We start from the raw sequence: 15,415 nt of genomic DNA on the forward strand, positions 1-15,415 counted from the left end.
ACATTACATATCTATATAAAAACACGTAAATGTAAGTAGATAAACACAATTTTTACACATGATAATTCAACAATTTATTTTGAAAATACAATATTATGTTTTTTATACTCAGCTGAATTCAAGTGGGCACAATAATAAGCTGCCTCACTGTCAAATCAATTACTGAGTGATTCATACATATTTCAGTGTTTGTTTTTGTTATATAAACACCCAATTGATAACTTAAACATGTATTTTGAAAAATATTGCAAGACTACAATTATTTTGTTAGCATTACGTTATTATGGGAGACAAAGGAATCTCGAAATTCATTTTATTTCATCATTTTATTAATGATATATATCGCTAAATTGATATTGATGCCATGACTATAACAATTGAACAATTACAATTTCTCGATTGATTTTCCCCCTTACTTTTCATGCACTCTTTCTGTAGTTGCAAACAACAAAAAAAAATCTGTGCATTCTCCGTCTGTAATACATATATGTATGGTATATATAAATAAATAAATAAGATGGTTTGGAGACACACTGAACCACTATCCGAAGATGAATCTTTTGTGTTTCTTCACATATTACTTTACATATTTGACGCAAAAGACTTTTCTGATTTGATATGTGATTTATCTGTTGATACGTTCATATTTTTGAGTTCGTTTGAAGTCAAGCATTCAATGAAATTGTCATCTTTATGTTGTCCCACTCCTTAAAAAGTAAACAAAGCATAGTTTTTTTTTGTTATTAAATTAAGCATATGAAATTGGAATTTAATTATTACGCACCTGGTAAACCTGGTATAGTTTCTTGAATGATACTATTGGATTCGATTGACACTGGTGTAGCTGTATTACACAGAATATATATGTTAATGATAAAGTAAGTCAGGACAAAAAATTTTAAATTTTTATAGATAAGATATAAAAGCAAACCAATTAGTTTTATACCCTCGAAAAACAACCACACCCACAGTTTTAAGATAATTCAGTTTCTATGGTAATTACCGTTATCTGTTAACCCACTTAAGCGCAGCAAGATCGGACAAGAAGACAACGCATGCACCCAAAAGTATGCAGTAGATTTGTATAAGATAGTAATTTCTATGAAGTACTTTACTATTATATATATTGAAGCAAGTAACGGGTATTCTATGGCCGGGTTCTCGTTGTACACTATATTTTAGCAACTTTGGAGACATTTGCAAAGAATTAGAAATACTCACCATTATTCGATTGATGTTCGTTGAATTCGCATTCTTTGCGAACGATTTCTTCCTCTAGGTCCTGACTAACGTCCTGACTAAGCATGTCAATGTTCAAGGTTTCATTAAGACCATCCGAGAGCTGGTGAATTTCAGTTTGACTCGTAGACATTTGAGGCAATTGCATTCGGGCTTGGGCGAGGCCACGTTCCAATTGATCTGTAACAGGTTGCAGGTTAAACATGCACTGCTCCACAATATCATCACGTCCGATTTTATTTAGGGCCTGCGACATGGCATTACCAGTGGCCTGGGAGCCCTGTTGGGTCAGCCATAGGCGCAGAATGATCAAACTTTGCTGTGACACATCCTGGTCAGCGTACTCGGCTTTGACTAGGTCGATATCGGTCTCGGGAACGCCCAATTCTTTAGCCAACTGCGGCCAGTCACTTCCCAGCAAATTGGATATATCAGATAATCGAATATCAGCGCATTGAATTGTATCTTCTATAACATTTGCATTTTCTTTCGATTGTACATGATCTGTTATAGATTTAGCACTTGCTTGGATCTCGGCATTTATTAAATCTTTGTATGTGAGTCCTTGATCTATGTTAAGTCCGTTACTAAGACCTTTAACATAATCCATAACATTTGAACTACCATTCCCATTGTATTCATGGACTTGCTCATTAATATCTGGATTCAGGGATACATTAAGGGCACAAATTGGCTGTATTGGGGCTTCACCGGGACCCACTTTCGGTTCGCTCATAAAACAGACGCGACCTTTTGGTTGCTCTTGATCCTTAATATGCACTACAAATGACAGGCGATTCTCACGAAATGCTTGAAACTTAGTATTGAGTTGCTCTCCCGATTTTAAGATGGGTACAAGATTACCGGCAAATTCGAGATAAATGTTTTGATCCTGTAATATCTCAACATCGCGACTCTTGGCCACCTCAGTGAAGTACTCCTGTTGCTCCAACGTCTTATCCTCCTTGTCGTCCGTCATACAGAACACGGATAGCTTTGCCTCTGTTGCGGATATTCGCTTTGCGAACACTACAAACTTGACCACAAATGGCACCTGAGCCATATATGTATATAGCTCGGTTGCCATACGTCCAGCGTCGGCAACATTGCGACAGTCCATCAACCAAAATCTTGCCGATACCGTTGTGGTAAAGCTAACGCTGTTCTTCACAAATGCCAATGGAGTTGATCCAGTCACATCCTCCCAAACAGCACGATTCTGACCGCCGGTTATTGAGCACAACAATCTCAAGGTGGGAGCATTCGCATTTGTGCCGCCGCCATAGGGAATGGAATTAACCATACCCTGATTGCATGTTTTTGGCGCCGGAATGCTCAATGTGATCGCCTTGTGGAATTTGCGGCGACGTGGCTCAACGGTTACCACCGGAGATACGGCAACGCCCTGTCCAAGTAGCTTCGAACAACCAATTAAGTCCACTGGCTGTGCCTGAAGACCGACTCGAATTTTCTTAGTCAATGCATGAGATGGAAATATTGCTTGAACCTGAGGAACGGCCGTTGAGGAGACGGTTCCGCCGTCAGGACCGATCGCATGTACCTCCTGACGAATACGCGATACAACAGCAAAGAAATGCGGCACATTCTGTGTCACAATGCGAATTATTCGGCTTGTGTGTAAATCCTCTAAGGGATTCACATCCGATTCAATTGTCTCGTTCAGTGCCTCCAACAGATGCTCCTCATTGTCATACATGCTATGCTCGCGCCAGCTCTCTCCATTATCCGATCGTAATATGATAATCTCACGTTCTTTCTCGCGCAGCGATCCAAAATGTGGTACTTCCAATACAATGGGGCTTTAATAATACAAAATTATTTGATCATTTCAACAATTTCATTTCAGGGATCGCATATAAAATTAATTTATGTTATAAAAATCAAAAATAAAAACAATTTTTTAATTTATGTAATAAAAAAACAAAAAATAATTACAGATATTTTTTAATTTTTATTATGGAACTAGGGGCTCCGCCGCCTGCTCGCTTCGATCGCCAACCCCCGGCTCGCTTCGCTCGCGAACTATTTTTCTTGAATAAATTTCTTTTACGCAAATATAAATTACTGTTCTACTTCAATAATTAAAACACTTGTTAATTACGAAAACCTTGTATTTCGGACTTTCAATTTTTACCTATAAAATATTTTGTAACACGGGCACCACACAAAATTATTGATTCTGAAATCTGATCATAATAACGTGTTTGTATGTAAGAATAGAATAAAAGTATAATAGTATAAAAATTGCAAGTGAGGGCATTTCAAATGCAGTTTCTGTCGTTTAAAAGCAAAGGGTCGCTTTTTCAACATTGGGTTTATTCGGTAGGTTTTTTCTCTTTACTTCTGATGGATCAGTATTCAGTACCTGCTAAATGACATGATACCTTCTTATACAAATCAGACTACTACGTTTTTCAAAGCAATTATTATCAGTTTTCGGTTATTTGAGAAGTATTTAAAATTGTTAGTTGTTGAAAATTTCCTGCTGAATGTAATAAGTAGCAACAAATTTATATAATATAACACTTTTTGAAGAAAAAAGGAATAATTAAATTTACGCTGCCAGATTTGGCGGGAAAAAGCCGGATTTGGCTGGAAAAAAAGTAATATTTAAACTTTACTATTTGGATTTAAAAAAATACGAATAACAATAAATTAAAAAAAAAAATAATAATATTTGCCTGGGGCTGAGCCGGCAGGTCTTGAACCCGTGAAGCCTTGCGCGTGAGTCTAACAGACCATCCTCTGCACTACTTTGCCACTGAATACAGCGCCTGACCAAACTCTTCTACATGTAAACTGAAAATACATGTGAAATTTTAACTCCATTTTGACGCACTTACAGACTGAATTTTCTAAAAATTCCTTATCTCCCGATAAAATTGTGATAACTTTGTTGTCCCAAAATTTCAAATTTGTATCTTGAGCGGTTTAGCCTGTACAAAGATACATGAGTGAGTGAATGAATGAATGAATGAATGAATGTACTGGACGAAGAACTTTATATATATAGATAGATATGGACATATCGAGCCCTATTTCCATAAATAAAGTAAGTGCCATTTTTGCGAAATTTGTTTTTTGATGCAAATGTGTTTATAGTTACCAACCGCATCTGCACACAAAATATTAAATTTGTATTGTATATATTTACGAAGATATTTACCTGTCAATTATAACGTAAGCGACAAGCGGCATACTAAACACACGATTACTCAAAATTAATCTCTCCTGTAAAATTTGCTTTTTGGCGCGTACGTTATTTATGCAAATAGGTCTCGATATGGTGTATTTTATGAAAGAAGTTATATATCCTGAATGTTTTTTGGATTTTAGATATAAAAAAAAATGTAAAATAGAATGTTTTTATTTTTATATAAAAAAAAATAGTTTTATAAGCTATCCCTGTTTTCGTTTGTTCTCAAATTCAAATTAAAAAAAAAAGTGTTTGAGCCTACCTCAGAAACTTGCTGTCGACTGGTGACATTTCCAATATGCGACTCACTAGCGCCTCACCCTCCATCAAGGGCGGAGGATTGGCAACCCTTTGTGGCTTTACATAGCGACAAGTTATACGCGTCGGTTCTGCACAAGCCTTTGGCGGCACAATAATGCGAACACCACTATGTCTACAACCACGCATTGAACCGCCGCGTGCGTCTACCAGAAACGAAACCAGGAATCTGCAAAAAACGAATATTTGTTATTATATAAGGGCTGTAATAGATTGCAATACTTTGTTTGAAATCTACAATAGTTTTAACACGTTTGCTTTCAATTTGATTTGATTGCAATAACATCTCTGCATTTTATTGTAAATTTGTTTTATTATTTCAAAAAATATAATTCTTTTTAATAGGCATTGCAAAATAAGTGCTAATGAAGTAGTTATTAATTATAATTGATGTTCAGATGTAATTAAAATACAATTTTTTCAACAATTTTTATTAAGAAAGAAATTTTCCATATTTAGTGCTTATAAGATTAAGTTGTAATAGTAATTTAATAAAATATTTTTCAACATTTTTTAGTGAGATTGAATTTTTTAAAATTTAATACTTTTGAGATTAAGTTTTAATGATAGTAGTTTAATGTAATTACTTTTAATTTTCAAAATAATATTTAATATTTATTCATTTGCAATACTTTTTTGCAATGCTAGTGAAGTAAGATTTTAAGTACTTTCTTTAATTATAAATTAATATTTAATAAATGATACCAACTTACCCCAAATGAACAGGGGGTCTGATGATGACTACATTATCTGACTTCCTTTCCATCGTAGATGCATATAAATTGGAATCGTTTATCTTAATTATTTCTGAATGAATAAAAATCAAATAAATATCGAATCGAATACATTTTGAACACTATAATTTTACCTTTTTCCATATTATTTCCAACAAATCCATCTAATTGTTCTTGTTCGGGATTTGTAGTGTCAAAATTTGTATTATCATGCTCATTTGTGGTTTTCAATTCATCAGTCGCCATATATTTGTATTGATTATGATCTAATAGTTCGTCGCCGCCTTCGTCCTCCGAATCGGATAGCAATGTTTCGTGCATAAATTCTGGAGCTACTACCTTGTACTTTTCCTCTAACACTCCAGTCGATGTGTCAATTACAGATGTTTCTGTCACGACCTTAAGAGTCTCCACGGCCGTTACGTAGCCAAGATTATGAGCAATATTTAAGGCCGTTTGACCATTCTTAAAATCAAACAAAAAAAGAAAACAAGAAAAATCGTAAATCGAAAATATAATTTCGATTCGGCTCGATTAGTATGTAGTCATCTTTATTAAAAACAAATATGCTTTATGCGATAAATCATTATGTTCAGTTTTCTTACAAAAGTTCAGGGAAGGTGACCAGCTCAATGAATTCTAAGTAAAAAACTGCTCATCAGTTTTCGAACTACTACTAATTTTTCTCATCATACGTGTAGTAAAATAACTCTCTCCAGACCACGCCCTATTGAGAATGAGCTTCTCGATGATCTCAATATTCTCTTCCATTCCAGCTCATATACACCCACCAATATGGGATAAAAATATAGGGGGTGAGAAACAGAGAGAACACAAACGAGATTAATATAGGATGAGAACTGTATGTACATTGTACAATGTTGTTGTCTGTTCAATTTTGTATAGTTGCTCTATAAGCTCAATTGAATTTTGTGCCCAAAACAAATATGACTCTATGCTCTTATTAATGCATATATGTGTGTATGTAAAAACGAAATTGGTTTAAAAATAGATACAAACGTTTATTGTACTGCTGTGCGTGTGTATGTTTATTGCGTTTATTTAAGAGATGTTCATTTTCAGCATATGAATCAATTTATATTAAATTGAAACCGATTCAGATTTGACAAAACTTTGAGAGCTGCAAGTTTGCCAATAATTGTCTAGGAAATAGTATTAAACAAGTCAACAAAATTGTCCTAAAATTACCCATATTTTCAATTTATTCCCTGGAACATTTTCGGACAACTTTGAACTCTCATAGCTCTGTCCAATTTCAACCAAGTTTATTAAACTAGGTCTTATTAAACTGTGTTTTACTTCCAAATTAATGATGCATTTAAATTATTTTTAGTTAAGGGATATTGAAATTTTTCCTAAAATAAGCTATGTTTTCAATATTTTCCCTAAATTTTTTTGGAAAACTTTGAACTCTTATGAATCTGTCAAATCTCAACCAATTTTAATAAACTAGGTCCTTTTAACCTGCATTTGACTTCTTAATTGATAATACATTTTAATTATTTTTAGTTGAGGGATATTGAAATTTTTCCTAAAATTACCTGTTTTTTCAATATTTACCCTTTTAAATTTTTGGACAACTTTGAGCTCGCACAACTCTGCAAAATCTCATCCAATTTAAATAAACTATGTCTGCATTTAAATTATTTTTAGCTTATGGATTTTAAAATTTTTACTAATATTACCTATTTTTCAATATCTAGCCTTGTAAATTTTTTGACAACTTTGAACTCACATAACTCTATCAAATCTCAACAAATTTTAATAAACTATGTCTATTTGAACAGTATTTGACTTAAAAATTGATGCTGCATTTTAATTATTTTTAGACAAGGGATATTGAAATTTTTCATAAAGTTCCTCCTTTCTTTCTAATTATTTCCGATTTGGAAGGTTCCAACATATGTACTGCCTATAGCAAAACGACAAAACTACAACATCAATATATATCAAGATAATTTAAAAACAGAGGACTAGTATGCATAGACACACACGGACATTGCTAGGGGTCAAGAAAATATATTTACTTTATAGGGCCTTACACATTTCGTGACTTACCCACTGACCCACTGCAGGGCAGATGATAATTATCTTCATAAGGAAAAGATGGAAATGATAAGATATTTGGAGATGAACTTACATTTGTAACTGCATTGGGATTGGCCTTGTGTCGCAGAAGTAGATTGATGACCATTATATGACCCTGCTGGGCTGCTTGGTGGAGAGGTGTATAGCCGACGTTAGTGGTCATCTCAATGTTGGCATCATTCTCAAGTAGAAATTTAATTTCATTGATTTGATTGTGGTGTGCGGCAATATGAAGTGGTGTATAACCAGCTTTGGTGCGCTCCGAAATGTTAGCGCCGTAGTCGAGTAAAATTTGTGAGACAGGAACATGTCCCTCCTGAGCAGCCAAATGCAATGGTGTCAGGCCATTTTTGGCTGCAATATTGGCATTCGCTTCATGGTCAACTAGCAGTTGTACCATATCCACGTGTCCCTCCTGCGCAGCCAGATGGATCGGCGTAAAGCCCGACTTACTACGGCCACCCACGTCCGCACCGTGTTGCAGTAGCTGCTGGACAATTTCCAAGCTGTTCTTCTTGGCTGCAATGTGCAGAGCACTGTGTCCATTGCGAGCGCTGATTTGCGGGGAAGCGCCACGTTCCAGCAGCAGGAGTACCACCTCCTGGTGATCGTAATGTGTGGCCACATGCAATGGGGTCACTTCGTTTTTGCCTTGGCAATCAATGGCCGCACCTTTTTCCAGCAAAAGCTGTGCCACCTTTGCTTTGCCATATTTGCTGGCCAAGTGTAGAGGCGTAAAGCCCTTCTTGGTAACCGCATCCACCTGTGCACCGTTCTCGATCAGCATTTGACAGACTTCTTCTTGGCCCTCCTTAACCGCAATGTGTAGGGCTGTATACATGTCCTTGGTGCAGGCATTCACCTGGGCACCATGCTGTATCATCAACATGATGATATCAATGTTGCCCAGACGAGAGGCCACATGCAGCGGTGTCTGTCCCTCACGAGCAATCGCATCCACCTCAGCTCCATTCCGCAGCAATATTCGAATGATATCAGTCTGTATCCGAAATGTTTAATTGTTAATAATATCTTCATTAGATTTTAGTTACTACTAGTACACACCTGATTAGCACGCGCAGCCAAATGAAGAGGCGTCTCGCCACGCACAGTGGGCATATCTGGGCTGGCTTCATGTTGCAGCAAGTAAATGACAATGTTCATACATCCTAAAAATAAGTCGGTTAATAATTGTCTACATTTTACACCTTACAACCTTTACTAATATTAAAAAAAAAATTTACAATTTCCTAAGTACATTTTTAAAATGGGGATTTGATTATTTCTTTTTTTAAATATATCTTTAATTTCCCAATTTTGATAAATTTGACAGGGACCGTAAATAACGAATTGAGAATAAGCACGCAAGAAATACATTTAAACCATATCCTTTCAAATTAACTCACCTAAAATGTATCTATTTGGTCTTTGGTTTGCTTTTGATGGATACTTATATTTAATATGTTGTTAGCTATGTTGTGTGAAAATTTCAGCCTTCTAGGTCTTATGGCTTTGGCTGTGCACTGATCCGTCAGTCAGGGCGATGTATGTATATATTTCTTAGTTTAAACCCTAACTTATTCCCAAATATTAGCTATTCATTTTTAAAGAATAAAAGACATTCAAATAAGATGAATTAAAAAGATACCTTACCAATTTAGTATAATATATGTGATATATAGTAAATTAAGTGAGTTTTATTTTGAGGGAGAAAAGTATAAAAATCATAAGTAATGATTAATGATTACAGTTCGATCTTTATAAAATTGCTCAAAATCAATAACTATCATTAAAGAAAGAAGCATTTAACCTACTATACACCTATTATACACGATACACAAGGTGGTTAAATGTAGAGAATCGAGACTTACCCATAAAGCTGGCCACATGCAGCGGCGTGAGGCCGGATTCAGTGGTAGCACCAATGCTGGCGCCATGCTTAAGCAGCAATTCGGCAACCTTGAGACGATTCTTTTTGCAGGCAATGTGCAATGGGGTGAAACCATTGAGGGCGCGTGAGTTTGGATCTGCTCCGTAGTCGAGCAATAGCTTAGCCACACGCACATGGCCACAGTGGGCGGCCACATGGAGAGCCGTCAAGTAGTCCACAGTGACCTCGTCCACGGGTGCCTTATGGTCGAGTAAAAGCCGTGCTGCCTCATCGTGCTCACCCTGCGCCGACATATGGAGTGCGGACAGTCCGTTCTTTGTTTTCGATAGTATCGGCGCTTTGAGACTTAGCAGCAGCTCAATGACTTCAACATGACCGGATCGGGCAGCGCAATGAAGCGGAGTTAGACCATCCCGAGTGGTTGTATCAATGCGCGCCTTTTGCGAGAGTAAAAGCCGACAAACCGATGACTTGCCCCATTTGCAGGCCACATGCAGTGGAGTGATATTATGCTTGGCCGTATAGTTGACATCGGCACCACGTTCCAGCAATAAGCTGGCTATATTAACGTTACCATAATGCGCCGCAATATGCAGTGGTGTGAAGCCCGACTTGGATACGATATCAGCATTGGGATCGTGTTGCAACAGCATTGTTGCCGCACTTATGTCATTCTTTTTGGCCGCAATGTGCAACGCCGGCAATCGCACCTTGCCCCGCACATCGCTCTCAAGGAGCACAGCGACGACCTTTTCGTGTCCCTGTTGCATTGCCACGGCCAATGGTGTGAATCCGTCCTCGGTGGCCAGCGAAGGATTTGCTCCTTTGCTCAGTAAAAGACGACAACAGCCATCATGATTCTCCTGTGCGGCCATATATAGTGGCGTAAAGCCGTTCAACGATTGCACATTCACATTCGCATTGTACTGGATGAGCTGCTTTATCACCTGTTGCTGACCCGCCAACGATGCAATATGCAGAGCTGTGTTACCTTTCTTGGTTGCATTGTTCACGTTTATGCCCCGCTTCAACAGTTCATTGCAAATATCGACAAAGCCATCCTTTGCCGCCAGATGTAAGGCGTTCAGTCCGTTCTACAAACGGACAAAATATAGATTCAATATATTCCACTTATATTCAACATTCAATACTACTTGGGTACGTGTAGAGCTACATTTCAATAATCATAATCATTTTTAATATATTAAGTAGCAATTTTTTCTACATTTTGCTTTGTAAAATTTTGAACTCTTTGAAATCTCATAACTTTGTCTTATCTCAACTAATTTTAATATGCAATACCTTTTTGAACATTGTTTGACTTCTGAATTGATGCTGCATTTAAATTATTTTTAATCAAGGAATACTAAACTTTTAAAATTTTTATAAAATAATCCATTTATTCAATATTTTTCCTTGTACATTTTTGGACAACTCTGAACTCTTATATCTTAACCAATTTCAATTTTTAAACATTAATTGACATCTAAATTGATACTGCATTGAAAATATTTTTAATTAAGGGATATTTTAAATCCCACAAAAAAAACCTCTACACGAGGTAAAAGTCTAGTGACGAAAGCAATTTCTAGCCCCAAAATTTCTGATATCCAATTTTGTGACGAACAAAATTCAATCTAATCTAAAAATTTTAAATAAAAATATAAATTAATAAAAAAAAGCGAAAATTGGCATTGTGCACTGTGAGCAAAAAGGGTGAGCTTCTTTGTACATAAAAATTAATTTTTGCGCAGTGCCGAATGACCATTTTCGCTTTTTTTTTATAAATTAATATTTTTATTTAAAATTTTTAGATTAAACTGAAATTTGTTCGTCACAAAATTGGATATCAGAAATTTCGGGCTAAAAATTGCTTTCGTCACTAGACTTTTACCTCGTGTAGAGGTTTATTTTCTGGGATTTAAGTTACTTCTTAATATTGGATGTATAAATTTTACCATAAATTACCCATAGCTTACAATGGAAGACATCTATCAATTTATTTTTTTTGGACACAATGTCTTTTTTAGATCTCACCTAACTGAATGATATTTTCAAAAAAAATCTGTCAGTTTTTATTTAAATAGGTAAACTATGAAAACGCAGGCTACTTCAATGATGTCTTACATTGGTTAAAATACAAAAAATCATTTGAAAAGGATCTTACCGCATTACAAGTATTAATATCCGAGATAAGTCCACCATTTATGAATTCAAGAACTTTTGCAAGGTCCCCACTGCGGGCAGCTCGAAGAAATGATATTGTTTCATCACTCTATAAATGAAGGCATTAAAAATTAGACAAAAACATCTCTAAATTTGAATTGTCAGAAGCTTAAAGAAAACTAATGAATATATTCCTTAAAAGCCTTAAGATACATATTACACATTTAATATTATTTTATAATATTATTTTTTAATGTAAAGGAGATATAAATAAAAACGCATTTTTTTTAAATTAGTGTTTAAGCTTAAGCAATATATATTTTGATTTCCTATGTGTTTTATCTGATTTAAGGAAAAGGAACAGTACACTTTTTTTAATTTAGTGGTTCAAATAAGCTGTTTGTCTATGTACTCGTATATATACTAATTGAAGTTTTATTTATCAGCAAGTTAATTTAATTGAATGTGTGTATTGTAGTAATACTAATACATTTTCGGCATAAGTATTTCCACTGACCCAACCATAAAAAAATGTATATATATGTTCATTTTATATTGGTCACCACATCGCACTATTGTGCGAACAATTGACTTCTAAATATATGTACATATAAGTGACATTCTGCAGGCTAATGTGTGTGTGTACACTTAATCAAGTAAGTGTATTGTCAAATTAAAAAATGCTCATATTTAATTTTCTTTGTTTTTATATTTTCTCCTATTTTATAACAACAATTAGGAAGCTTAGAACACGTTAAAAAAAATTAGGTGGATCCGAGCTAAACTAATTGTTTTTTGTCAAAACTGTTCTTTGAAGCACTGTACGTGCCACAAGTGATCTCATCTCAATGGTTCAACTAAGTAGGGTTACATACAAACATACATAGATACATATGTATCTATGTAATAATGTAATTGTAAAATGTATATTTATTAATGCATATGCATTAAACATATCTAAATGATATATTAAAAATAATTTTGAATAACCTGTTTTTGATGCTTTGCATTTGTATAGGCTGTTTTATCCACATTTCCGTTGTCCATAGATTCGCTGTTGTGATCGGGGTTCGTTTGCTTTTTCAGCATTCTTTCTGCTGTTTTTTCGCGTCCCTGGCTTTTTGATTGTTTCTGTATCTGTTGTATCCCTTCCTCGGTTTGGGTCTCACCAAGTGTCATTGTTTTCAAATTGATTCCTGCAAATAAATGCACTTTCCATTTACTACAGCGTTGTGTGTCTGTACATGTATATTTACATCACTATCTATAAGATACATTAATTAGATACACACATACATATGTGCATGTCAGTATCTATCTTCTATTTACAGCGGATATATGTACACAAATTGAAATAATTATTGAGCGCTAGTCACTGATTTAGATGGTGTGTTTTTTTAATTACTTATGTTGACATCACTGATTTACAAGATTTATTTATTCTATTTAAATGACGTCATTCTTCACCTACCTTACGACTTTACGAATGAATGAATTGCACTGGTCTGCTCACACTCAATGTGGTAACACTGTTTTGGCGCAAAAGGCTGCCACCCAGCAATATTTTCCCATCTGGCAAGCCGTACAGTTTTGGGTAGAATGCCAAAAAAGTTATTTGGCATCGCTATCGATAGTTTTCGATAGGGTTTTATGTTCGTAGAGCAAATTAAATAGAACAATTGTGTAAAAAGTTGTATGAAATTGTGAATCAGAGAAAAAAGCATGCATTTTTATAAATACTCGATACAGGTTATTTTAAAATCATTATTTAATATAACTTCACTGGTGAGGAACTTGTTTAAATGTTTCGGAGCGAACTGTTTAACTGAATCCCACAAAAAAAACCTCTACACGAGGTAAAAGTCTAGTGACGAAAGCAATTTTAAGCATACTCTACTGTCGGAGACCCCGTACTTACTATGAAAGAAAGTTTTTCATACTAAGACTTAGATTTTGCCCGATCGGTCCTATGACAGCTATATGATATAGTGGTTCGATTAGAACCAACTTTGGTCAGGATATATAAGTCTAGCTTAAATGCATATTCTATTAGTTTGGTTAAAATATTTAATTAAACAAAAAAGTTTTTCATACTACAACAAAAAAGTTTTTCACAGTTGAACTTGATTTTCGCCCGATTGGTCCTATGACAGCTATATGATATAGTGGTCCGATAAGAACTAACTTCGGTCAGGATTTTTAAAACTAACCTAAATGCATATGCTATCAATTTGGTTAAAATATCTCACTAAACAAAAAAGTTTTTCATACTAAAGCCTAATTTTGACCCGATCGGTTCTACGACAGCTATATGATATAGTGGTCCGATTTGATCGAACTTTGGTCAGGATATATAAAACCAAGTTAAGTGCATATTGTATCAGTTTGGTTGAGATATCTCATAAAACCAAAAAGTTTTTCGTACTAAAGCGTGATTTTCGACCGATAGAAAAATGTATTTATTCACTTAACATCTAATATCTTCCAAACCCCTCAATCAAAATTTATGTTTCATATACCAAAAAACGAGAAATTGTACCACCACCATTTAACAGAAATCGTTAGAGCCGTTTTGTCAGAAATCGCAAAAATGTAAGCTAAAAAACTTTATTTCACCTGTAAATTGTTACCTGAGTACTTTGGAAAAAAGGTACGCCTAAAAGCCCTCAATCACACCTTTCCAATGATATATAGAACATATCTGTAGCTTTTTTGGTTTGGAAACTGTTGTTCAATTTTAGCGTATCAATTGACGCGTATTTTTAAGTAAAATTTTTAAAAACTACAAAATTTTACAAAAAGGCCCCAACAGCCCCATTAGCTGCAATCATTTAAATTTTTCCCCTCCCACTTACACCCCCGTATCTTATGACCCAGGTTGGTTAGAAAAAGTTTTAGCATGCCGTTTTTCAAGTTAGGACTAAACCTTTCGATCAGTATATAGCTCGATCTGATCGGTCAGTCGTAGCAAATTTTCCAACTTAGCTGTATATATTGTTAGTCGCCTTTCGCACCCTTTGTGATGCTTTCGTCACTAACGCGAACTGCCGTCCGCAGTGATAAATGTTCATGGATAAACCAATGTAATTGCGGCTCCGTTAATATTCGTTAAATTGTTACATCAGAAAACGTTCTGTAATCGATTTTGTCGGCTAGCCGAAATGGTTTGCAGAAGTAAAACAGTTTCCATACTGCGCTTTAACAGTTCAACAGTTGCTGAATTGAAAATTTAGTTATTGAAAGTTGTCTATGCAATATTTTATTTATTTTTATTTATTTATTTATGCACGACTAAAAGCAGTCGGCAAAGAAAAAAATTACCAAGTATAAAAATTAATTTACAGATTAAAAATAAAAATTAAATTAAATATAAATTACGAACTGTAAAGAAAAAAATTAAAATTAGAATTATATCTGGGGTATGCAAAAATTATAAATGATCCAACATTTGTTGCAAGGATTGGGGAAAACCCAGATAAACCCAATCAGATGAATAAAGATTAGTGTTATTATTAGTACTTGTTTGAATATCTTTGCAATAATTGAATAATTTGATTAAAATTCAAAGCTTAAAATAAGATACAAATTTAAGGGGCTCTATTTAATTAATTGTTTGAATGATTCTCTTCATTTTAATGCAGAATCGCGGGACCCCTCGAACGTGAGGACGGGACTTCCGGTGACTCTCCATTTTTTCAGTAATTTCCCTTTGACACTTTTTCAGAACTTCAAACCGTCATA

General features: G+C 34.9%; 1 protein-coding gene across 2 annotated transcripts; it reads right to left on the bottom strand.

Moving 5' to 3' along the window:
- Nucleotides 1–49: 49 nt before the first annotated feature.
- On the bottom strand, nt 50–13,170 carry LOC117793978 (ankyrin-3). Of its 2 annotated transcripts, none has more exons than XM_034634815.1 (12): nt 13,146–13,170; nt 12,665–12,870; nt 11,676–11,783; nt 9,489–10,602; nt 8,683–8,786; nt 7,670–8,617; nt 5,643–5,973; nt 5,488–5,581; nt 4,719–4,943; nt 1,222–3,059; nt 785–844; nt 50–707 (listed from the first exon to the last, which is right to left on the bottom strand). In XM_034634815.1, exons 2-12 carry the CDS (start codon nt 12,851–12,853, stop codon nt 583–585), a joined length of 5,136 nt encoding a protein of 1,711 aa, XP_034490706.1. In that variant the 5' UTR covers nt 12,854–12,870; nt 13,146–13,170; the 3' UTR covers nt 50–582. The 2 variants fall into 2 exon arrangements, with proteins under 2 accessions (XP_034490706.1, XP_034471914.1); XM_034616023.1 differs by having other exon boundaries at nt 13,142–13,157.
- Between the last annotated feature and the right edge of the window lie 2,245 nt (nt 13,171–15,415).

Source organism: Drosophila innubila, chromosome 4, assembly GCF_004354385.1.
Source record: "Drosophila innubila isolate TH190305 chromosome 4, UK_Dinn_1.0, whole genome shotgun sequence".
Classification (NCBI taxonomy): Eukaryota; Metazoa; Arthropoda; class Insecta; order Diptera; family Drosophilidae; genus Drosophila; species Drosophila innubila.

Excerpts from the sequence above, each read along its gene's own strand:
- LOC117793978 (XM_034634815.1), bottom strand. The coding sequence starts at position 12,853 with ATGACACTTGGTGAGACCCAAACCGAGGAAGGGATACAACAGATACAG. Across the intron at positions 11,784-12,664 it reads ATGCAAAGCATCAAAAACAG|AGTGATGAAACAATATCATT; the intron begins GTTATTCAAAAT and ends CTTCATTTATAG. Across the intron at positions 845-1,221 it reads CGAACATCAATCGAATAATG|CTACACCAGTGTCAATCGAA; the intron begins GTGAGTATTTCT and ends TGTGTAATACAG.